The sequence below is a fragment of the Salvelinus alpinus genome, chromosome 24 (assembly GCF_045679555.1).
Source record: "Salvelinus alpinus chromosome 24, SLU_Salpinus.1, whole genome shotgun sequence".
Lineage (NCBI taxonomy): Eukaryota > Metazoa > Chordata > Actinopteri > Salmoniformes > Salmonidae > Salvelinus > Salvelinus alpinus.
The window spans coordinates 48,407,157-48,433,609 of record NC_092109.1 but is presented as its reverse complement, the minus strand read 5'-3'; the positions used below and the strand labels follow the sequence as shown (position 1 = coordinate 48,433,609).

General features: G+C 38.2%; 2 protein-coding genes across 2 annotated transcripts in view; one reads left to right on the top strand and one right to left on the bottom strand.

The window, feature by feature from the left end:
* LOC139551922 (V-set and immunoglobulin domain-containing protein 10-like 2) overlaps positions 1-17,947 on the top strand; it is a 138,516-nt gene extending 120,569 nt beyond the window's left edge. Inside the window, exons 12-14 of the mRNA XM_071363259.1 lie at positions 12,800-12,824; positions 16,962-17,068; positions 17,536-17,947. Of these exons, the coding sequence (XP_071219360.1) occupies positions 12,800-12,824; positions 16,962-17,068; positions 17,536-17,642 (239 nt within the window). The 3' untranslated portion in view covers positions 17,643-17,947. The remainder of the gene's footprint in view (positions 1-12,799; positions 12,825-16,961; positions 17,069-17,535) is intronic.
* Positions 17,948-18,048: 101 nt separating this feature from the next.
* The window catches only part of chek1 (checkpoint kinase 1), a 33,467-nt gene continuing 25,062 nt past the window's right edge, over positions 18,049-26,453 (bottom strand). Inside the window, exons 12-13 of the mRNA XM_071362950.1 lie at positions 18,921-19,022; positions 18,049-18,802 (exon numbers count right to left, since the gene is read on the bottom strand). Of these exons, the coding sequence (XP_071219051.1) occupies positions 18,707-18,802; positions 18,921-19,022 (198 nt within the window). The 3' untranslated portion in view covers positions 18,049-18,706. The remainder of the gene's footprint in view (positions 18,803-18,920; positions 19,023-26,453) is intronic.

The following is a 26,453-nucleotide window of genomic DNA, read 5'->3' as shown; positions in this document are numbered from 1 at the left end:
ACCATCCAGCTAATGTAAACTCTAACAATCCAGTTAATGTAAACTCTAACCATCCATTTAATGTAAACTCTAACCCTAACCATCCAGTTAATGTAAACGTAACCCTAACCAACCAGTAAATGTAAAATCTAACCATCCATTTAATGTAAACTCTAACCCTAACCATCCATTAAATATAAACTCTAACTCTAACCATCCAATTAATGTAAACTCTAACCATCCAGTAAATGTAAACTCTAACCATCCATATAATGTAAACTCTAACCCTAACCATCCATTTAATGTCGATTCTAACTCTAACCATCCAGTTAATTTAAACTCTAACCATCCAGTTAATGTAAACTCTGACCATCCAGCTAATGTAAACTCTAACAATCCAGTTAATGTAAACTCTAACCATCCAGTTAATGTAAACTCTAACCATCCAGTTAAAATAAACTCTAACCATCCAGTTAATGGAAACTCTAACCTAACCATACAGATAATGTAAACTCTATAACCATCCAGTTAACATAAACTCTAACCCTAACCATCCAGTTAATGTAAACTCTAACCATCCGTTTAATATAAACTCTAACCCTAACCATCCAGTAAATGTACACCCTAACCCTAACCATCCAGTTAATGTAAACTCTAACCATCCAGTTAATGGAAACTCTAACCATGCAGTTAATGTAAACTCTAACTCTAACCATCCAGTAAATGTTAACTCTAACCATTCAGTTAATGTAAACTCTAACCATCCAGTTAATGTAAACTCTAACCCTAACCATGCCGTTAATTTAAACTCTAACCATCCAGTTAATGTAAACTCTAACCATGCAGTTAATGTAAACTCTGACCCTAACCATCCAGTTAATGTAAACTCTAACCATCCAGTTAATGTAAACTCTAACCCTAACCATCCAGTTAATGGAAACTCTAACCATCCAGTTAATGTAAACTCTAACCATCCAGTTAATGTAAACTCTAACCCTAACCATCCAGTTAATGGAAACTCTAACTCTAACCATCCAGTTAATGTAAACTCTAACCATCCAGTTAATGTAAACTCAAACCATCCAGTTAATGTAAACTCTAACCCTAACCATCCAGTTAATGGGAACTCTAACCATCCAGTTAATGTAAACTCTAATCTAACCATCCTGTTAATGGAAACTCTAACCATCAGTTAATGTAAACTCTAACTCTAACAATCCAGTTAATGTAAACTCTAACCATCCATTTCATGTAAACTCTAACCCTAACCATCCAGTTAATGTAAACTCTAAACCTCACCATGCAGATAATTTAAACTCTAACGATCCATTTAATGTAAACTCTAACCATCCAGTTAATGAAAACTCTAACCATTCAGTTAATGTAAACTCTAACCATTCAGTGAAAGTAAACTCTAACCCTAACCATCCTGTTAATGTAAACTCTAACCATCAGTTAATGTAAACAATAACAATCCAGTTAATGTAAACTCTAACCCTAACCATCCAGTTAATGTAAACTCTACACCTAACCACGCAGATATAATAAACTCTAACCATCCAGTTAATGTAAACTCTAACCATCCTGTTAATGTAAACTCTAACCATCCAGTTAATGTAAACTCTAAACATCCAGTAAATGTAAACTCTAACCATCCATTTAACGTAAACTCTAACCCTAACCATCCATTTAATATAAACTCTAACCCTAACCATCCAATTAATGTAAACTCTAACCATCCAGTAAATGTAAACTGTAACCATAACCATCCAATTAATGTAAACCCTAAACCTAACCATGCAGATAATATAAACTCTAACCATCCAGTTAATGTAAACTCTAACCCTAACCATCCAGTTCATGTAAACTCTATACCTCACCATGTAGATCATATAAACTCTAACCATCCAGTTAAACTTTAACAATCCAGCTAATGTAAACTCTAACCATCCAGCTAATGTAAACTCTAACAATCCAGTTAATGTAAACTCTAACCATCCAGTTAATTTAAACTCTAACCATTAGGTTAAAATAAACTCTAACCCTAACCATCCAGTTAATGGAAACTCTAACCATCCAGTTAATGTAAACTCTAACCCTCAACCATCCAGTTAATGTAAACTCTAACCATCCATTTAATGTAAACTCTAACCCTAACCATCCAGTTAATGTAAACTCTAACCATTAAGTTAAAATAAACTCTAACCCTAATCATCCAGTTAATGGAAACTCTAACCATCCAGTTAATGGAAACTCTAACCCTCCAGTTAATGTAAAATCTAACCATCCATTTAATGTAAACTCTAACCCTAACCATCCAGTTAATGTAAACGTAACCCTAACCAACCAGTAAATGTAAAATCTAACCATCCATTTAATGTAAACTCTAACCCTAACCATCCATTAAATATAAACTCTAACTCTAACCATCCAATTAATGTAAACTCTAACCATCCAGTAAATGTAAACTCTAACCATCCATTTAATGTAAACTCTAACCCTAACCATCCATTTAATGTCGATTCTAACTCTAACCATCCAGTTAATTTAAACTCTAACCATCCAGTTAATGTAAACTCTGACCATCCAGCTAATGTAAACTCTAACAATCCAGTTAATGTAAACTCTAACCATCCAGTTAATGTAAACTCTAACCATCCAGTTAAAATAAACTCTAACCATCCAGTTAATGGAAACTCTAACCTAACTCTAACCCTAACCATCCTGTTAATGTAAACTCTAACCATCAGTTAATGTAAACAATAACAATCCAGTTAATGTAAACTCTAACCCTAACCATCCAGTTAATGTAAACTCTACACCTAACCACGCAGATATAATAAACTCTAACCATCCAGTTAATGTAAACTCTAACCATCCTGTTAATGTAAACTCTAACCATCCAGTTAATGTAAACTCTAAACATCCAGTAAATGTAAACTCTAACCATCCATTTAACGTAAACTCTAACCCTAACCATCCATTTAATATAAACTCTAACCCTAACCATCCAATTAATGTAAACTCTAACCATCCAGTAAATGTAAACTGTAACCATAACCATCCAATTAATGTAAACCCTAAACCTAACCATGCAGATAATATAAACTCTAACCATCCAGTTAATGTAAACTCTAACCCTAACCATCCAGTTCATGTAAACTCTATACCTCACCATGTAGATCATATAAACTCTAACCATCCAGTTAAACTCTAACAATCCAGCTAATGTAAACTCTAACCATCCAGCTAATGTAAACTCTAACAATCCAGTTAATGTAAACTCTAACCATCCAGTTAATTTAAACTCTAACCATTAGGTTAAAATAAACTCTAACCCTAACCATCCAGTTAATGGAAACTCTAACCATCCAGTTAATGTAAACTCTAACCCTCAACCATCCAGTTAATGTAAACTCTAACCATCCATTTAATGTAAACTCTAACCCTAACCATCCAGTTAATGTAAACTCTAACCATTAAGTTAAAATAAACTCTAACCCTAATCATCCAGTTAATGGAAACTCTAACCATCCAGTTAATGGAAACTCTAACCATTAAGTTAAAATAAACTCTAACCCTAATCATTCAGTTAATGGAAACTCTAACCATCCAGTTAATGGAAACTCTAACCCTCCAGTTAATGTAAACTCTAACCATCCATTTAATGTAAACTCTAACCCTAACCATCCAGTTAATGTAAACGTAACCCTAACCAACCAGTAAATGTAAAATCTAACCATCCATTTAATGTAAACTCTAACCCTAACCATCCATTAAATATAAACTCTAACTCTAACCATCCAATTAATGTAAACTCTAACCATCCAGTAAATGTAAACTCTAACCATCCATTTAATGTAAACTCTAACCCTAACCATCCATTTAATGTCGATTCTAACTCTAACCATCCAGTTAATTTAAACTCTAACCATCCAGTTAATGTAAACTCTGACCATCCAGCTAATGTAAACTCTAACAATCCAGTTAATGTAAACTCTAACCATCCAGTTAATGTAAACTCTAACCATCCAGTTAAAATAAACTCTAACCATCCAGTTAATGGAAACTCTAACCTAACCATACAGATAATGTAAACTCTATAACCATCCAGTTAATGTAAACTCTAACCATCCGTTTAATATAAACTCTAACCCTAACCATCCAGTAAATGTAAACCCTAACCCTAACCATCCAGTTAATGTAAACTCTAACCATCCAGTTAATATAAACTCTAACCATTCAGTAAATGTTAACTCTAACCATTCAGTTAATGTAAACTCTAACCATCCAGTTAATGTAAACTCTAACCCTAACCATGCAGTTAATTTAAACTCTAACCATCCAGTTAATGTAAACTCTAACCATGCAGGTAATGTAAACTCTGACCCTAACCATCCAGTTAATGTAAACCCTAACCATCCAGTAAATGGAAACTCTAACTCTAATCAACCCGTTAATGTAAACTCTAATCTAACCATCCAGTTAACGTAAACTCTAACCCTAACCATCCTTTTAATATAAACTCTAACTCTAACCATCCAGTAAATGTAAACTCTAACCATAACCATCCAATTATTGTAAACCCCAACCCTAACAATGCAGATAATGTAAACTCTAACCATAACCATCCAGTTAATGTAAACTCTAACCCTATCCATGCAGATAATGTAAACTCTAACCATCCAGTTCATGTAAACTCTAACCATCCAGTTCATGTAAACTCTAACTATCCAGTTAATGTAAACTCTAACCATCCAGTTAATGTAAACTCTAACCATTCAGTTAATGTAAACTCTAACCATCCAGTTAATGTAAACTCTAACCATCCAGTTAATGTAAACTCTAACCATCCAGTTAATGTAAACTCTAACCATCCAGTTAATGTAAACTCTAACCATCCAGTTAATGGAAACTCTAACCCTAACCATCCAGTTAATGGAAACTCTAACTCTAACCATCCAGTTAATGTAAACTCTAACCATCCAGTTAATGTAAACTCAAACCATCCAGTTAATGTAAACTCTAACCCTAACCATCCAGTTAATGGAAACTCTAACCATCCAGTTAATGTAAACTCTAACCATCCAGTTAATGTAAACTCAAACCATCCAGTTAATGTAAACTCTAACCCTAACCATCCAGTTAATGGAAACTCTAACCATCCAGTTAATGTAAACTCAAACCATCCAGTTAATGTAAACTCTAACCCTAACCATCCAGTTAATGGAAACTCTAACCATCCAGTTAATGTAAACTCTAATCTAACCATCTTGTTAATGGAAACTCTAACCATCAGTTAATGTAAACTCTAACTCTAACAATCCAGTTAATGTAAACTCTAACCATCCATTTCATGTAAACTCTAACCCTAACCATCCAGTTAATGTAAACTCTAAACCTCACCATGCAGATAATTTAAACTCTAACGATCCATTTAATGTAAACTCTAACCATCCAGTTAATGAAAACTCTAACCATTCAGTTAATGTAAACTCTAACCATTCAGTGAAAGTAAACTCTAACCCTAACCATCCTGTTAATGTAAACTCTAACCATCAGTTAATGTAAACAATAACAATCCAGTTAATGTAAACTCTAACCCTAACCATCCAGTTAATGTAAACTCTACACCTAGCCACGCAGATATAATAAACTCTAACCATCCAGTTAATGTAAACTCTAACCATCCTGTTAATGTAAACTCTAACCATCCAGTTAATGTAAACTCTAAACATCCAGTAAATGTAAACTCTAACCATCCATTTAACGTAAACTCTAACCCTAACCATCCATTTAATATAAACTCTAACCCTAACCATCCAATTAATGTAAACTCTAACCATCCAGTAAATGTAAACTGTAACCATAACCATCCAATTAATGTAAACCCTAAACCTAACCATGCAGATAATATAAACTCTAACCATCCAGTTAATGTAAACTCTAACCCTAACCATCCAGTTCATGTAAACTCTATACCTCACCATGCAGATAATATAAACTCTAACCATCCAGTTAATGTAAACTCTAACCATCCAGTTAAAGTAAACTCTAACCATCCAGTTAATGTAAACTCTAACCATTCAGTTAATGGAAACTCTACCCATTCAGTTAATGTAAACTCCAAACCTTCAGTGAATGTAAACAATAACCATTCAGTTAATGTAAACTCTAACCATCCAAGTAATGTAAACTCTAACCCTAACCATCCAGTTAATGTAAACTCTACACCTAACCATGCAGATAATATAAACCCTAACCATCCAGTTAATATAAACCCTAACCATCCAGTTAATGTAAACTCTAACCATTCAGTTAATGTAAACTCTAACCCTAACCATCCAGTTAATGTAAACTCTAACCATTAAGTTAAAATAAACTCTAACTCTAACCATCCAGTTAATGTAAACTCTAACATCCAGTAAATGTAAACTCTAACCATCCAGTTAATGTAAACTCTAACCATCCAGTTCATGTAAACGTAACCCTAACCAACCAGTAAATGTAAAATCTAACCATCTATTTAATGTACACTCTAACCCTAACCATCCATTTAATGTCGATTCTAACCATCCAGTTAATGTAAACTCTAAACATCCAGTAAATGTAAACTCTAACCATCCATTTAACGTAAACTCTAACCCTAACCATCCATTTAATATAAACTCTAACCCTAACCATCCAATTAATGTAAACTCTAACCATCCAGTAAATGTAAACTGTAACCATAACCATCCAATTAATGTAAACCCTAAACCTAACCATGCAGATAATATAAACTCTAACCATCCAGTTAATGTAAACTCTAACCCTAACCATCCAGTTCATGTAAACTCTATACCTCACCATGCAGATAATATAAACTCTAACCATCCAGTTAATGTAAACTCTAACCATCCAGTTAAAGTAAACTCTAACCATCCAGTTAATGTAAACTCTAACCATTCAGTTAATGGAAACTCTACCCATTCAGTTAATGTAAACTCCAAACCTTCAGTGAATGTAAACAATAACCATTCAGTTAATGTAAACTCTAACCATCCAAGTAATGTAAACTCTAACCCTAACCATCCAGTTAATGTAAACTCTACACCTAACCATGCAGATAATATAAACCCTAACCATCCAGTTAATATAAACCCTAACCATCCAGTTAATGTAAACTCTAACTCTAACCATCCTGTTAATGTATACTCTAAACATCCAGTTAATGTAAACTCTAACCATCCAGTAAATGTAAACTCTAACCATTAATTTAATGTAAACTCTAACCCTAACCATCCAGTTAATGTAAACTCTAACCATCCAGTTAATGTAAACTCTAACCATTAAGTTAAAATAAACTCTAACCCTAATCATTCAGTTAATGGAAACTCTAACCATCCAGTTAATGATCCAGTAATGTAAACTCTATCCATTCAGTTAATGTAAACTCTAACCCTAACCATCCAGTTAATGTAAACTCTAACTCTAACCATCAATTAATGTAAACTCTAACCATCCAGTTAATGTAAACTCTAACCATCCATTTCAATGTAAACTCTAACCCTAACCATCCAGTTAATGTAAACTCTAACTCTAACCACCAGTTAATGTAAACTCTAACCATCAGTTATGTAAACTCTAACCACCACTAATGTAAACTCTAACCCGTAATCCATCCAGTTAATGTAAACTCTAACCATCCAGTTAATGATAAACTCTAACCATCTCAGTTAATGTAAACTCTAACCTAACCATCAGTTAAGGTAAACTCTAACCCTAACCATCCTGTTAATGTAAACTCTAACTCTAACCATCCAGTTAATGTAAACTCTAACCTAACCATCCAGTTAATGTAAACCTAACTCTAACAATCAGTTCATGTAAACTCTAACCATAACCATCAGTTAATGTAAACTCTAACCATCCAGATAATGTAAACTCTAACCATCAGTTAATGTAAACTCTAACCATCCAGTTAATGTAAACTCTAACCATCCAGTTAATGTAAACTCTAACCATCCTGTTAATGTAAACTCTAACCATCCAGTTAATGTAAACTCTAAACATCCAGTAAATGTAAACTCTAACCATCCATTTAACGTAAACTCTAACCCTAACCATCCATTTAATATAAACTCTAACCCTAACCATCCAATTAATGTAAACTCTAACCATCCAGTAAATGTAAACTGTAACCATAACCATCCAATTAATGTAAACCCTAAACCTAACCATGCAGATAATATAAACTCTAACCATCCAGTTAATGTAAACTCTAACCCTAACCATCCAGTTCATGTAAACTCTATACCTCACCATGCAGATAATATAAACTCTAACCATCCAGTTAATGTAAACTCTAACCATCCAGTTAAAGTAAACTCTAACCATCCAGTTAATGTAAACTCTAACCATTCAGTTAATGGAAACTCTACCCATTCAGTTAATGTAAACTCCAAACCTTCAGTGAATGTAAACAATAACCATTCAGTTAATGTAAACTCTAACCATCCAAGTAATGTAAACTCTAACCCTAACCATCCAGTTAATGTAAACTCTACACCTAACCATGCAGATAATATAAACCCTAACCATCCAGTTAATATAAACCCTAACCATCCAGTTAATGTAAACTCTAACCATTCAGTTAATGTAAACTCTAACCCTAACCATCCAGTTAATGTAAACTCTAACCATTAAGTTAAAATAAACTCTAACTCTAACCATCCAGTTAATGTAAACTCTAACATCCAGTAAATGTAAACTCTAACCATCCAGTTAATGTAAACTCTAACCATCCAGTTCATGTAAACGTAACCCTAACCAACCAGTAAATGTAAAATCTAACCATCTATTTAATGTACACTCTAACCCTAACCATCCATTTAATGTCGATTCTAACCATCCAGTTAATGTAAACTCTAAACATCCAGTAAATGTAAACTCTAACCATCCATTTAACGTAAACTCTAACCCTAACCATCCATTTAATATAAACTCTAACCCTAACCATCCAATTAATGTAAACTCTAACCATCCAGTAAATGTAAACTGTAACCATAACCATCCAATTAATGTAAACCCTAAACCTAACCATGCAGATAATATAAACTCTAACCATCCAGTTAATGTAAACTCTAACCCTAACCATCCAGTTCATGTAAACTCTATACCTCACCATGCAGATAATATAAACTCTAACCATCCAGTTAATGTAAACTCTAACCATCCAGTTAAAGTAAACTCTAACCATCCAGTTAATGTAAACTCTAACCATTCAGTTAATGGAAACTCTACCCATTCAGTTAATGTAAACTCCAAACCTTCAGTGAATGTAAACAATAACCATTCAGTTAATGTAAACTCTAACCATCCAAGTAATGTAAACTCTAACCCTAACCATCCAGTTAATGTAAACTCTACACCTAACCATGCAGATAATATAAACCCTAACCATCCAGTTAATATAAACCCTAACCATCCAGTTAATGTAAACTCTAACTCTAACCATCCTGTTAATGTATACTCTAAACATCCAGTTAATGTAAACTCTAACCATCCAGTAAATGTAAACTCTAACCATTAATTTAATGTAAACTCTAACCCTAACCATCCAGTTAATGTAAACTCTAACCATCCAGTTAATGTAAACTCTAACCATTAAGTTAAAATAAACTCTAACCCTAATCATTCAGTTAATGGAAACTCTAACCATCCAGTTAATGTAAACTCTAACCATCCAGTTAATGTAAACTCTAACCATTAAGTTAAAATAAACTCTAACCCTAATCATTCAGTTAATGGAAACTCTAACCATCCAGTTAATGGAAACTCTAACCATCCAGTTAATGTAAACTCTAACCCTCCTGTTAATGTATACTCTAACCATCCAGTTAATGTAAACGTAACCCTAACCAACCAGTAAATGTAAAATCTAACCATCCATTTAATGTAAACTCTAACCCTAACCATCCATTTAATGTCGATTCTAACTCTAACCATCCAGTTAATTTAAACTCTAACCATCCAGTTAATGTAAACTCTGACCATCCAGCTAATGTAAACTCTAACCATCCAGTTAATGTAAACTCCAACCATCCAGGTAAAATAAACTCTAACCATCCAGTTAATGTAAACTCCAACCATCCAGGTAAAATAAACTCTAACCATCCAGTTAATGTAAACTCTAACCATCCGTTTAATATAAACTCTAACCCTAACCATCCAGTAAATGTAAACCCTAACCCTAACCATCCAGTTAATGTAAACTCTAACCATCCAGTTAATATAAACTCTAACCATCCAGTTAATGGAAACTCTAACCATGCAGTTAATGTAAACTCTAACTCTAACCATCCAGTAAATATTAACTCTAACCATCCAGTTAATGTAAACTCTAACCATCCAGTTAATGTAAACTCTAACCATCCAGTTAATGTAAACTCTAACCCTAACCATGCAGTTAATTTAAACTCTAACCATCCAGTTAATGTAAACTCTAACCATGCAGTTAATGTACACTCTAACCATCCAGTTAATATCAACTCTAACCATCAGTTAATGTAAACTCTGACCCTAACCATCCAGTTAATTTAAACACTAACCATCCAGTAAATGGAAACTCTAACAATCCAGCTAATGTAAACTCTAACCATCCAGCTAATGTAAACTCTAACAATCCAGTTAATGTAAACTCTAACCATCCAGTTAATTTAAACTCTAACAATCCAGCTAATGTAAACTCTAACCATCCAGCTAATGTAAACTCTAACAATCCAGCTAATGTAAACTCTAACCATCCAGCTAATGTAAACTCTAACCATCCAGTTAATGTAAACTCTAACCATTAAGTTAATGTAAACTCTAATCTAACCATCCAGTTAACGTAAACTCTAACCCTAACCATCCAATTATTGTAAACTCTAACCCTAACCATGCAGATAATGTAAACTCTAACCATCCTTTAAATATAAACTCTAACTCTAACCATCCAATTAATGTAAACTCTAACCATCCAGTAAATGTAAACTCTAACCATAACCATCCAATTATTGTAAACTCTAACCCTAACCATGCAGATAATGTAAACTCTAACCATCCAGTTAATGGAAACTCTAACCATCCAGTTCATGTAAACTCTATCCATCCAGTTAATGTAAACTCTAACCATTCAGTTAATGTAAACTCTAACCATCCAGTTAATGTAAACTCTAACCCTAACCATCCAGTTAATGTAAACTCTACCCATACAGTTAATGTAAACTCTAACCCTAACCATCCAGTTAATGTAAACTCTAATCTAACCATAATGTTAATGGAAACTCTAACCATCCAGTTAATGTAAACTCTAACTCTAACCATCTAGTTAATGTAAACTCTAACTCTAACCATCAGTTAATGTAAACTCTAACTCTAACAAACCAGTTAATGTAAACTCTAACCATCAGTTATTGTAAACTCTAACTCTAACCATCAGTTAATGTAAACTCTAACCCTAACCATCCAGTTCATGTAAACTCTAACTCTAACCATCCAGTTCATGTAAACTCTAACCATCTAGTTCATGTAAACTCTAACTCTAACCATCAGTTAAGGTAAACTCTAACTCTAACAATCCAGTTAATGTAAACTCTAACCATCAGTTAATGTAAACTCTAACTCTAACCATCCAGTTAATGTAAACTCTAACTCTAACCATCCAGTTAATGTAAACTCTAACTCTAACAATCCAGTTCATGTAAACTCTAACCATAACCATCAGTTAATGTAAACTCTAACCATCCAGATAATGTAAACTCTAACCATCAGTTAATGTAAACTCTAACCATCCAGTTAACGTCAACTCTAACCCTAATTAGCATGCTGACCCTGTCTAACATGATGACCCTGACCAGCATGCTGATCCTGACCCTAACTAGCATGATGACCCTGACCCTAACTATCATGAAGAACCTGACCCTAACTAGTATGATGACCCTGACCCTAACTATCATGATGACCCTGACCCTAACTAGCATGCTGACCCTGACCCTAACTATCATGATGACCCTGACCCTAGCTATCATGATGACCCTGACTATCATGATGACCCTGACCCTAACTACCATGAAGAACCTGACCATAACTAGTATGATGACCCTGACCCCAGGGGCACACATTGTGTAGTGACATTTGTGAATGTATTGTAATGTTTTGCTGGATCCCAGGAAGAGTAGCTGCTGCCTTGCCAGCAGCTAATGGGGATCCATAATAAATACAAATACATTATGACCCTGACTAGCAAGCTGACACAGTTCAGGAGTTTCCATGATTGAGTCTTTGACTGAAGAGATTGAGATAAAACTGTCCAGTTTGACCCTGACCAGGAGTTATCAGGATATAACAGTTTAATGTGACCCTGACCAGGAGTTATCAGGATATAACAGTTTAATGTGACCCTGACCAGGAGTTATCAGGACACAACAACAGTTTAATATGACCCTGACCAGGAGTTATCAGGATACAACAGTTTAATCTGACCCTGACCAGGAGTTATCAGGATACAACAGTTTAATATGACCCTGACCAGGAGTTATCAGGACACAACAGTTTAATATGACCCTGACCAGGAGTTATCAGGAATCAACAACAGTTTAATCTGACCCTGACCAGGAGTTATCAGGATACAACAGTTTAATCTGACCCTGACCAGGAGTTATCAGGATACAACAGTTTAATCTGACCCTGACCAGGAGTTATCAGGAAACAACAACAGTTTAATCTGACCCTGACCAGGAGTTATCAGGACACAACAGTTTTAATATCTGACCTTAACTCTCCTGTCTCTAAACAGGACTCCATGACATGCTGTTTGGAATGTGAGTATGGAGTCCTACAGGCCATGTGTAAAACATGCGTATACATAATTTGTGTATGTAACACGGGTGTGTGCATATATATATATATATATATATATATATATATATAAAATGTGGGTATAATGTGTATATAGTATGTGTGTGTGTGTGTATATACAGTTGAAATCGGAAGTTTACATACACTTAGGTTGGAGTCATTAAAACTCGTTTTTGAAACACTCCACAAATGTCTTGTTAACAAACTATAGTTTTGGCAAGTCGGTTAGGACATCTACTTTGTCCATCACACAAGTTATTTTTTCCAACAATTGTTTACAGATTATTTCACTGTATCACAATTCCAGCGAGTCAGAAGTTTACATACACTAAGTTGACTGTGTCTTTAAACAGCTTGAAAAATTCCAGAAAATGATGTCATGGCTTTTAAGCTTCTGATTGACTCAAATTATGTCAATTAGCCTATTGGAGGTGTACCTGGGGATGTATTTCAAGGCCTACCTTCAAACTCAGTTTCTCTTTGCTTGACATCATGGGAAAATCAAAAGAAATCAGCCAAGACCTCAGAAAAAAGAAATGTAGACTTCCACAAGTTTGGTTCATCCTTGGGAGCAATTTCCAAACACCTGAAGGTTCCATGTTCATCTGTACAAACAATAGTACGCAAGTATAAACACCATGGGACCACGCAGCCATCATACCGCTCAGGAAGGAGACGCGTTCTGTCTCCTAGAGATGACAAACTTTGGTGCGAAAAGTGCAAATCAATCCCAGAATAACAGCAAAGGACCTTGTGAAGATGCTGGAGGAAACAGAAGTATACAAAAGTATCTATATCCACAGTAAAACGAGTCCTATGTCGACATAACCTGAAAGGCCGCTCAGCACGGAAGAAACCACTGCTCCAAAACCTCCATAAAAAAGACAGACTACGGTTTGCAATTGCACATGGGGACAAAGATCGTACTTTTTGGAGAAATGTCCTCTGGTCTGATGAAACAAAAATAGAACTGTTTGGCCAAAATGACCATTGTTATGTTTGGAGGAAAAAGGGGGCGGCTTGCAGGCTGAAGAACACCATCCCATCCATGAAGCACGGGGGTGGCAGAATCATGTTGTGGGGGTGCTTTGCTGCAGGAAGGACTGGTGCACCTCACAAAATAGATGGCGACATGAGAAAGGAAAATGATGTGGATATATTGAAGCAACATCTCAAGACATAAGTCAGGAAGTCAAAGCTTGGTCGCAAATGGTTCTTCCAAATGAACAATGACCCAAGCATACTTCCAAAGTTGTAACAAAATGGCTTAAGGACAATAAAGTCAAGGTATTGGAGTGGCCATCACAAAGCCCTGACCTCAATCCCATAGAAAATGTGTGGGCAGAACTGAAAAAGTGTGTGCGATATATATATATAAATATATATATAAAATGTGTATATAATATGTGTGTGTGTATAAGAAGAAGAAGTTTGGAACCACCAACACTCTTCTTTGAGCTGGCCGCCCAGCCAAACTGAGCAATTTGGAGAGGGAGGGAGGTGGTCAGGGAGGTGACCAAGAACCTGATAGTCTCTCTGACAGAGTTCCAGAGTTCCTCTGTGGAGATGGGAGAACCTTCCAGAAGGACAACCATCTCTGCAGCACTCAACCAATCAGGCCTTTATGGTAGAGTGGCCAGACGGAAGCCACTCCTCAGTAAAAAGCACCTGACAGCCCGCTTTGAGTTTGCCAAAAGGCACCTAAAGGACTCTCAGACCATGAGAAACATGTGGTCTGATGAAACCAATAATGAGCTCTTTGGCCTGAATGCCAAGCGTCTCGTCTGGAGAAAACCTGGCACCATCCCTACTGTGAAGCATGGTGGTGGCAGCATCATGCTATGGGGATGTTTTTCAGCAGTAGGGACTAGGAGACTAGTCAGGATCGAGGGAAACATGAACGGAGCAAAGTACAGAGATCCTTGATGAAAACCTGCTCCAGAGCGGAGTGAAGGTTCACCTTCCAACAGGATAAAGACCCTAAGCACACAGACAAGACAACGCAGGAGTGGCTTCGGGACAAGTCTCAATGTCCTTGAGTGACACAGCCAGAGCCCGGACTTGAACCCAAACGAACATCTCTGGGGAGATCTGAGAATAGTAGTACTGAGAACAAAGTACTGAGAAAAGGATCTGAATACTAAATGTGATATCAGTTTCTTATTTTTAGTACATTTGCAAAAATTTCAAAAAATCTGTTTTTGTTTTGTCATTGTAGGATATTGTGTGTAGATTGATGAGGAAAAACACATTTTAGAATACGGCTGTAACGTAACAGAATGTGGAAAAAGTCAAGAGCTCTGAATACAGTACTTTCCAAATGCACTGTGTGTGTGTATATATATATATATATATATAAAATGTGTGTATATGTGTCTGTGTGTATATATATATATATATATATATATATATATATATAAAATTTGTGTATGTGTATATAATATGTGTGTGTATATAAACTCAGCAAAAAAAGAAACGTCCTCTCACTGTCAACTACGTTTATTTTCAGCAAACTTAACATGTGTAAATATTTGTATGAACATAACAAGATTCAACAACTGAGACATAAACTGAACAAGTTCCACAGACATGAGACTAACAAAAATGGAAAAATGTGTCCCTGAACAAAGGGGGGGTGGGGGGTTAAAATCAAAAGTAACAGTCAGTATCTGGTGTGGCCACCAGCTGCATTAAGTACTGCAGTGCATCTCCTCCTCATGGACTGCACCAGATTTGCCAGTTCTTGCTGTGAGATGTTACCCCACTCTTCCACCAAGGCATCTGCAAGTTCCCGGACATTTCTGGGAGGAATGGCCCTAGCCCTCACCCTCCGATCCAACAGGTCCCAGAGGTGCTCAATGGGATTGAGATCCGGGCTCTTCGCTGGCCATGGCAGAACACGGACATTACTGTCTTGCAGGAAATCACGCACAGAACGAGCAGTACGGCTGGTGGCATTGTCACGCTGGAGGGTCATGTCAGGATGAGCCTGCAGGAAGGGTACCACATGAGGGAGGAGGATGTCTTCCCTGTAACGCACAGCATTGAGATGGTCTGCAATGACAACAAGCTCAGTGCGATGATGCTGTGACACACCGCCCCAGACCATGACGGACCCTCCACCTCCAAATCGATTCCGCTCCAGAGTACAGGCCTCGGTGTAACGCTCATTACTTCGACGATAAACACGAATCTGCCCATCACCCCTGGTGAGACAAAACCGCGACTTGTCAGTGAGGAGCACTTTTTGCCAGTCCTGTCTGGTCCAACGACGGTGGGTTTGTGCCCATTGGGGACGTTGTTGCCGGTGATGTCTGGTGAGGACCTGCCTTACAACAGGCCTACAAGCCCTCAGTCCAGCCTCTCTCAGCCTATTGCGGACAGTCTGAGCACTGGAGGAATTGTGCGTTCCTGGTGTAACTGGGGCAGTTGTTGTTGCCATCCTGTTCCTGTCCCGCAGGTGTGATGTTCGGATGTACCGATTCTGTGCAGGTGTTGTTACACGTGGTCTGACACTGCGATGACGATCAGCTGTCCGCCCTGTCTCCCTGTAGCGCTGTCTTAGGCGTCTCACAGTACAGATGTTGCAATTTATTGCCCTGGCCACATCTGCTGTCCTCATGCCTCCTTGCAGCATTCCTAAGGCACATTCACGCAGATGAGCAGGGACCCTGGGCATCTTTCTTTTGGTGTTTTTCAGTCAGTTGAAAGGCCTCTTTAGTGTCCTAAGTTTTCATAACTGTGACCTTAATTGCCTACCGTCTGTAAGCTGTTAGTGTCTTAACGACCGTTCCACAGGTGCATGTTCACTAATTGTTTATGGCTCATTGAACAAGCATGGGGAAGTGTTTAAACCCTTTACAATGAAGATCTGTGAAGTTATTTGGATTTTTACAAATGATCTTTGACAGACAGGGTCGTTTATTTTTTTGCTGAGTTTATAAATATATATGTGTATATAATACGTGTGTATATATATATATATATATAATGTCGGTATCATTTGTATATAGTATGTGTATATATACATAATGTGTGCATAATATGTGTGTGTGTATATATATATATATAAAATGTGTGTATAATGTGTGTGTGTGTAGGCAGCACAGCCGGTCCAGGGAGAACATCAACCTCCCTGATGATGAGGTGATGGGAGGAGTTGACGGAGAAGGAGGAGCTACAGAACAGTGCCCCTCCCCTATCCCAGGTACCCTAATGTCTCATTAACATAATGAGACGTAATCTCCCACCAGGCCCATGTCATTAAAGTAGTAATCGCTCCGTGATTGGTTGCCACAATTCTGTTTGTCTAATTTCAGTTTGAGACAAAACAAGTGTAGAATATTTACATTGTAGCCATTTAGCAGATGCTCTAATCCAGAGCATATCATTGTATACCCAAACCGCTGTGAAATATCTTTTCAATAACCTAAAATATTGTTTGAAGCTGGTGTACAAAACACAAACTAAGACAAAACCAAATTTAAGAAAAGCATATTGAGCACATAGAACAGATCTACCTCTTCTAAGACTTGCTTACAATGAGAATGACAGATCTATAACTCACATTTCTATATGAATTTTGGTCACGTCACCCAAAAAGTTATATACTGGATCTTTAACATGTTAATAAATCCAATCAGTTCTATGATAAATGAATCATCTCTTCTCTAGGTCCATCCATGTCCTCTCCTAGGGCAGCCTCCCCCGTCTCACCTCCTCTACCCGCTGAGGACAACGAACCTGTCAACGTCACCATCACAGTCATGGCAACGGGCTGAAGATCACACACATCCATACATACTGGATAATGCTGCGTTCATAACAAGTGGGAAACTCAGCAAATACAATTTGTATAAAAAGTACAGCTATCATGCTCAAAAACATTATAGTGTTCAAATACCATACTAATAGATCATTTTTCATAAATAATGTTATGCTATTGCATTTAACTTCCAAAAATGTGTAATCAAGGTAATTTCCTTAGTATGTGATGTCAGAGTTCAGCATGTGGGAGAAGTCGAAGCTCAGAGATGATAGACGAGTTTCCCACTAGTAATTACCAGTTGGAAGGGCGTGCAAGTGTATTTTTCCAAGTCATATGCTGGTATTTACAAATATAGGAGATGGTGTGAATGCAGCCTAAGCACCTGTCTGTTCTGCCTTCCAGGTTGAAATAAAGTACAGTTCTTATCACAACTTATTTTATTTGATACACAATAAGGGTTACACACCAACACGAGACAGACAGAGACCTATACCGAGAGAGACAGACCTATATCGAGAGAGACAGACCTATACCGAGAGACATTTCCTGAATTGATGTGATAATAATAGAGTACAGATACGTTTATAACATTGTGCTCCACCATTTGTTTTAAATTCTCCTTTAAACTACTACTAGTTTGATGGTAGTAGTTATCAATTGTCCCATTGACTATTAGCACACCTCTTTCATTTCAAAATTGACATTTCTCTAGTAAAGGCTACTTATCATAATGAATCATTTGAATCATTTCAGCAGAATGCCTGTGATAAGTGATTAGTATGGTCGGTGAGGATAATTTTCTGTTTATGGTCCCAGCTGTGGCAGCTACTGCAACTACACACACACACACCATATGTGTTACTATCCTTGTGGGGACCTGAAATCTATTTAATTCAAAATCATTTTACCTTAGCTTAAAATGGTATATCCTCATGGGGACCTGGGAAAGGAGAATTTTCCTTGTTTTACTCTCCTGGTGGGGACTTTTGGGGATTTCCGGTACGCATGAGGATAGTAAAACACCGCACACCGCCTGATATCTTCTGGTGTGTGTTCCATGACGTAGATGGCAGCTGATCATGTGACAGGAAGTGGTATTCTCTGGGTGCTGATGATGTCACTTAGCTTCTGTTTGATCTTCAGGAAGAGACGCTTAAACTCCAGACCATCGCCCTGTAACACACACACCATCAGTATCCATGAAGTGATGCAGGATACTGCAAAGATGGGCAGATATAGTCAACTGAGTACATTCACAGTTGTATTACACACACACGTCCGTATCCCCTACCTTGGATAGTCTGAAGTCCAGTAAAACTCTCTCGTCCAGTTCCATCAGATGAACCTTAAATATCAACTTATGGTTCCGTCTATCCAGAGTACTGACCGTTACCTGGGAAACACAGACACGCAATAGGGGTTAAAGGGGTGTGCACCTGGTTAGATAAGATGTGTGTGTAACTGGTGGGATATGAACTAGGGCGGGGCCACATGGCCGACATGTCATATAACTGGTGGGATATGAACTAGGGCGGGGCCAGATGGCCGACATGTCATATAACTGGTGGGATATGAACTAGGGCGGGGCCAGATGGCCGACATGTCATATAACTGGTGGGATATGAACTAGGGCGGGGCCAGATGGCCGACATGTCATATAACTGGTGGGATATGAACTAGGGCGGGGCCAGATGGCCGACATGTCATATAACTGGTGGGATATGAACTAGGGCGGGGCCAGATGGCCGACATGTCATATAACTGGTGGGATATGAACTAGGGCGGGGCCAGATGGCCGACATGTCATATAACTGGTGGGATATGAACTAGGGCGGGGCCACATGGACGACATGTCATATAACTGGTGGGATATGAACTAGGGCGGGGCCAGATGGCCGACATGTCATATAACTGGTGGGATATGAACTAGAGCGGGGCCAGATGGCCGACATGTCATATAACTGGTGGGATATGAACTAGGGCGGGGCCAGATGGCCGACATGTCATATAACTGGTGGGATATGAACTAGGGCGGGGCCAGATGGACGACATGTCATATAACTGGTGGGATATGAACTAGGGCGGGGCCAGATGGCCGACATGTCATATAACTGGTGGGATATGAACTAGGGCGGGGCCAGATGGCCGACATGTCATATAACTGGTGGGATATGAACTAGGGCGGGGCCACATGGACGACATGTCATATAACTGGTGGGATATGAACTAGGGCGGGGCCACATGGACGACATGTCATATAACTGGTGGGATATGAACTAGGGCGGGGCCAGATGGACGACATGTCATATAACTGGTGGGATATGAACTAGGGCGGGGCCACATGGCCGACATGTCATATAACTGGTGGGATATGAACTAGGGCGGGGCCACATGGACGACATGTCTCATAACTGGTGGGATATGAACTAGGGCGGGGCCACATGGACGACATGTCATAACGGATGGGATATGAACTAGGGCGGGGCCACATGGACGACATGTCATAACTGGTGGGATATGAACTAGGGCGGGGACACATGGACGACATGTCATAACTGGTGGGATATGAACTAGGGCGGGGCCAGATGGCCGACATGTCATAACTGGTGGGATATGAACTAGGGCGGGGCCATATGGACGACATGTCATATAACTGGTGGGATATGAACTAGGGCGGGGCCACATGGACGACATGTCATAACTGGTGGGATATGAACTAGGGCGGGGCCACATGGACGACATGTCATAACTGGTGGGATATGAACTAGGGCGGGGACACATGGACGACATGTCATAACTGGTGGGATATGAACTAGGGCGGGGCCAGATGGCCGACATGTCATAACTGGTGGGATATGAACTAGGGCGGGGCCATATGGACGACATGTCATATAACTGGTGGGATATGAACTAGGGCGGGGCCACATGGACGACATGTCATAACTGGTGGGATATGAACTTGCAACCAGAAAATGGTGAAGTGATTTCTGCATAATGCATCTTTAAATCACTGTCACAACATTTGGAATAATTTAGCTAGTTATTCTGCCTGTTTAATGGAGTCATGCGAGAGCGCAGGGATATCAAACATTAGGAATTATGTTTTTGTTTTTTATAGTAGACGCTCAGGAAAACTAAAAGTCAGGTCAGTTAAGCGACAAGCTTTTATCTCCATCTCTTCATTCAAAGACTCAAAGACACTCTTACTGACGATTGTGGCTGCTTTGTGGGATGTATTGTTGTCTCTACCTTCTTGCCCTTTGTGCTGTTGTCTGTGCCCAATAATGTTTGTACCATGTTTTGTGTTGTTACAATGTTGTGCTGCTGCCATGTTGCTACCATGTTGTTGTCATGTTTGTAACGCTACCATGCTGTGTTGTCATGTGGTGCTGCCATGCTTTGTTGTGGTCTTAGGTCTCTCTTTATGTAGTGTTGTGGTGTCTATCTTGTCGTGATGTGTTTTGTCCTATATTTTTAATCCCAGCCCCAGCAAGAAGCCTTTTGGTAGGCCGTCATTGTAAATAAGAATTTGTTCTTAACTGACTTGCCTAGTTAAAAAAAGATTAAATAAAATGTAAAAACAAGCTTTGCGTTCAATGTTGAATTGCCCTCACTGCTGCTCGATCAGCCTACTTTTCAGACATATATAACATATACAGTGGGGCAAAAAAGTATTTAGTCAGCCACCAATTGTGCAAGTTCTCCCACTTAAAAAGATGAGAGAGGCCTGTAATTTTCATCATAGGTACACTTCAACTATGACAGACAAAATGAGAAAAAAAATTCCAGAAAATCACATTGTAGGATTTTTTATGAATTTATTTGCAAATTATGGTGGAAAATAAGTATTTGGTCACCTACAAACAAGCAAGATTTCTGGCTCTCACAGACCTGTAACTTCTTCTTTAAGAGGCTCCTCTGTCCTCCACTCATTACCTGTATTAATGGCACCTGTTTGAACTTGTTATCAGTATAAAAGACACCTGTCCACAACCTCAAACAGTCACACTCCAAACTCCACTATGGCCAAGACCAAAGAGCTGTCAAAGGACACCAGAAACAAAATTGTAGACCTGCACCAGGCTGGGAAGACTGAATCTGCAATAGGTAAGCAGCTTGGTTTGAAGAAATCAACTGTGGGAGCAATTATTAGGAAATGGAAGACATATAAGACCACTGATAATCCCCCTCGAATTGGGGCTCCACGCAAGATCTCACCCCGTGGGGTCAAAATGATCACAAGAATGGTGAGCAAAAATCCCAGAACCACACGGGGGGACCTAGTGAATGACCTGCAGAGAGCTGGGACCAAAGTAACAAAGCCTACCATCAGTAACACATTACGCCGCCAGGGACTCAAATCCTGCAGTGCCAGACGTGTCCCCCTGCTTAAGCCAGTACATGTCCAGACCCGTCTGAAGTTTGCTAGAGAGCAATTGGATGATCCAGAAGAAGATTGGGAGAATGTCATATGGTCAGATGAAACCAAAATAGAACTTTTTGGTAAAAACTCAACTCGTCGTGTTTGGAGGACAAAGAATGCTAAGTTGCATCCAAAGAACACCATACCTACTGTGAAGCATGGGGGTGGAAACATCATGCTTTGGGGCTGTTTTTCTGCAAAGGGACCAGGACGACTGATCCGTGTAAAGGAAAGAATGAATGGGGCCATGTATCGTGAGATTTTGAGTGAAAACCTCCTTCATACAGCAAGGGCATTTAAGATGAAACGTGGCTGGGTCTTTCAGCATGACAATGATCCCAAACACACCGCCCGGGCAACGAAGGAGTGGCTTCGTAAGAAGCATTTCAAGGTCCTGGAGTGGCCTAGCCAGTCTCCAGATCTCAACCCCATAGAAAATCTTTGGAGGGAGTTGAAAGTCCGTGTTGCCCAGCAACAGCCCCAAAACATCACTGCTCTAGAGGAGGTTTGCATGGAGGAATGGGCCAAAATACCAGCAACAGTGTGTGAAAACCTTGTGAAGACTTACAGAAAACGTTTGACCTCTGTCATTGCCAACAAAGGGTATATAACAAAGTATTGAGATAAACTTTTGTTATTGACCAAATACTTATTTTCCACCATAATTTGCAAATTAATTAATTAAAAATCCTACAATGTGATTTTCTGGATTTTTTCCCTCATTTTGTCTGTCATAGTTGAAGTGTACCTATGATGAAAATTACAGGCCTCTCTCATCTTTTTAAGTGGGAGAACTTGCACAATTGGTGGCTGACTAAATACTTTTTTGCCCCACTGTATATATTTTTTTTAATGTATTTTTGACAGTCTCAAAGCTAACTAAAAAGCAGCATTTCCCAAGTGAGGATGGCCTTCACTTCAGCAGTGATGAATTCATGAACTTCTTCGACAAAAAGATCATGATCATTAGAAAGCAAATTTCAGACTCCTCTTTGAATCTGCGTATTTCTCCAAAACTCAGTTGTCCTGATTCTGCACAGAACTGCCAGGACCTCGGATCAATGGAGACAAGATGTTTTATCCAGTATTTCGACACATTCACGAAAATAGTTACGGCCTCTAAACCTTGCAGCTGCCTACTGGACTAAATTCCATCTAAACTACTGAAAGAGCTACTTCCTGTGCTTGGCACTCCTATGTTGAACATAGGGCGGACCCCATTTAGTCGACTGGTCGATTGTTGGTCGACCAAGATATCTTTAGTCGACCAGTCGCATAAAGAAAATACTAAATAATTAATGGGGCACAAAACACATCTGATTTGCACCTGTTTCAGTGGACTAATCCATTGTGGGGGCCACTGATTCAGTGAGCATCAAGCCTCATGCAACAGCAAAATGTCGGACAGAGCAATTTCACAGATGCGGCTGTTTTTAATCTTTGCTATGCTGTAAAAGGCTTCAAATTTTTCTTCTTCATTAAAACAGCCTGGTATTACTTATTTAGTGTTTACACTGTTCCAAACGGGCAAAAAACATATCGTAATCTACCACCACCTGTTTGTCACATGTGCACGCAGCACTTGCTCATGTGACTTCCTTTTTCTTGATCTCCTTCTAATTGTTATTACAATTATTATGATCATCATTATAATAATCAGTAATGCCATTATCATTAGTAGGCGCTGTATAGTAGCCTTGTATAACCACCAGGTCATTATCATTAGTCAACTTAGTATAGAACCACCATGTCATTATCATTAGTAGACTTAGTATAGAACCACCATGTCATTATCATTAATAGACTTAGTATAGAACCACCAGGTCATTATCATTAGTCAACTTAGTATAGAACCACCATGTCATTATCATTAGTAGACTTAGTATAGAACCACCATGTCATTATCATTAGTAGACTTAGTATAGAACCACCATGTCATTATCATTAGTAGACTTAGTATAGAACCACCAGGTCATTATCATTAGTCAACTTAGTATAGAACCACCATGTCATTATCATTAGTAGACTTAGTATAGAACCACCATGTCATTATCATTAGTAGACTTAGTATAGAACCACCAGGTCATTATCATTAGTCAACTTAGTATAGAACCACCATGTCATTATCATTAGTAGACTTAGTATAGAACCACCAGGTCATTATCATTAGTAGACTTAGTATAGAACCACCATGTCATTATCATTAGTAGACTTAGTATAGAACCACCATGTCATTATCATTAGTAGACTTAGTATAGAACCACCAGGTCATTATCATTAGTAGGCTCTGTATAGTAGCCTTGTATAACCACCAGGTCATTATCATTAGTAGGCTCTGTATAGCAGCCTTGTATAACCACCAGGTCATTATCATTAGTAGACTTAGTATAGAACCACCAGGTCATTATCATTAGTAGACTTAGTATAGAACCACCAGGTCATTATCATTAGTAGGCTCTGTATAGCAGCCTTGTATAACCACCAGGTCATTATCATTAGTAGGCTCTGTATAGCAGCCTTGTATAACCACCAGGTCATTATCATTAGTAGACTCTGTATAGCAGCCTTGTATAACCACCAGGTCATTATCATTAGTAGGCTCTGTATAGCAGCCTTGTATAACCACCAGGTAATTATCATTAGTAGACTCTGTATAGTAGCCTTGTATAACCACCAGGTCATTATCGTTAGTAGACTTAGTATAGAACCACCAGGTCATTATCATTAGTAGACTTAGTATAGAACCACCAGGTCATTATCATTAGTAGGCTCTGTATAGCAGCCTTGTATAACCACCAGGTCATTATCATTAGTAGGCTCTGTATAGCAGCCTTGTATAACCACCAGGTCATTATCATTAGTAGACTCTGTATAGCAGCCTTGTATAACCACCAGGTCATTATCATTAGTAGGCTCTGTATAGCAGCCTTGTATAACCACCAGGTCATTATCATTAGTAGACTCTGTATAGCAGCCTTGTATAACCACCAGGTCATTATCCATTAGTAGACTCTGTATAGCAGCCTTGTATAACCACCAGGTCATTATCATTAGTAGACTCTGTATAACAGCCTTGTATAACCACCAGGTCATTATCATTAGTAGACTCTGTATAGTAGGCTTGTATAACCACCAGGTCATTATCATTAGTAGACTCTGTATAGTAGCCTTGTATAACCACCAGGTCATTATCATTAGTAGGCTCTGTATAGCAGCCTTGTATAACCACCAGGTCATTATCATTAGTAGACTCTGTATAGCAGCCTTGTATAACCACCAGGTCATTATCATTAGTATACTCTGTATAGCAGCCTTGTATAACCACCAGGTCATTATCATTAGTAGACTCTGTATAGTAGCCTTGTATAACCACCAGGTCATTATCATTAGTAGACTCTGTATAGCAGCCTTGTATAACCACCAGGTCATTATCATTAGTAGGCTCTGTATAGCAGCCTTGTATAACCACCAGGTCATTATCATTAGTAGACTCTGTATAGCAGCCTTGTATAACCACCAGGTCATTATCATTAGTAGACTCTGTATAGCAGCCTTGTATAACCACCAGGTCATTATCATTAGTAGACTCTGTATAACAGCCTTGTATAACCACCAGGTCATTATCATTAGTAGACTCTGTATAGTAGGCTTGTATAACCACCAGGTCATTATCATTAGTAGACTCTGTATAGTAGCCTTGTATAACCACCAGGTCATTATCATTAGTAGGCTCTGTATAGCAGCCTTGTATAACCACCAGGTCATTATCATTAGTAGACTCTGTATAGCAGCCTTGTATAACCACCAGGTCATTATCATTAGTATACTCTGTATAGCAGCCTTGTATAACCACCAGGTCATTATCATTAGTAGACTCTGTATAGTAGCCTTGTATAACCACCAGGTCATTATCATTAGTAGACTCTGTATAGCAGCCTTGTATAACCACCATTGAGCTGTAGGCCTAAGAGCGCATCCAGTTTAGTCTTAATACCTTAACTTACTGAGGCCCACATTTCAATATATAGGCTACTGTATCTATCAATCATTCGTTCATGCCATCACAGCACATACGAGGCATTCATGCTTTGAAATGCAATCAAGTATTTTAGATGAAATTAAATAAAGGGAGCTTTGAACAATTAGCCTAAACAATAAATAAAACGCAATTCACAAATGCATGCAACCGTTTTTAATCTGCTGTAATAAAGGCTTTATATACTCCTTTTTTTCATTAGAACAGACTATCTGGTACACTTGTTGTTAACAGTTCTAAATTGTTAGAAAAAAATATAATATTGTAATCTAACAGCAACTGTTTGGCACACAATACTCACACAATGCCTGCTCCTATACCCTCCTTTGTCTGGATCTCCAGTAGTTTCCACAACTAAGTCCAAT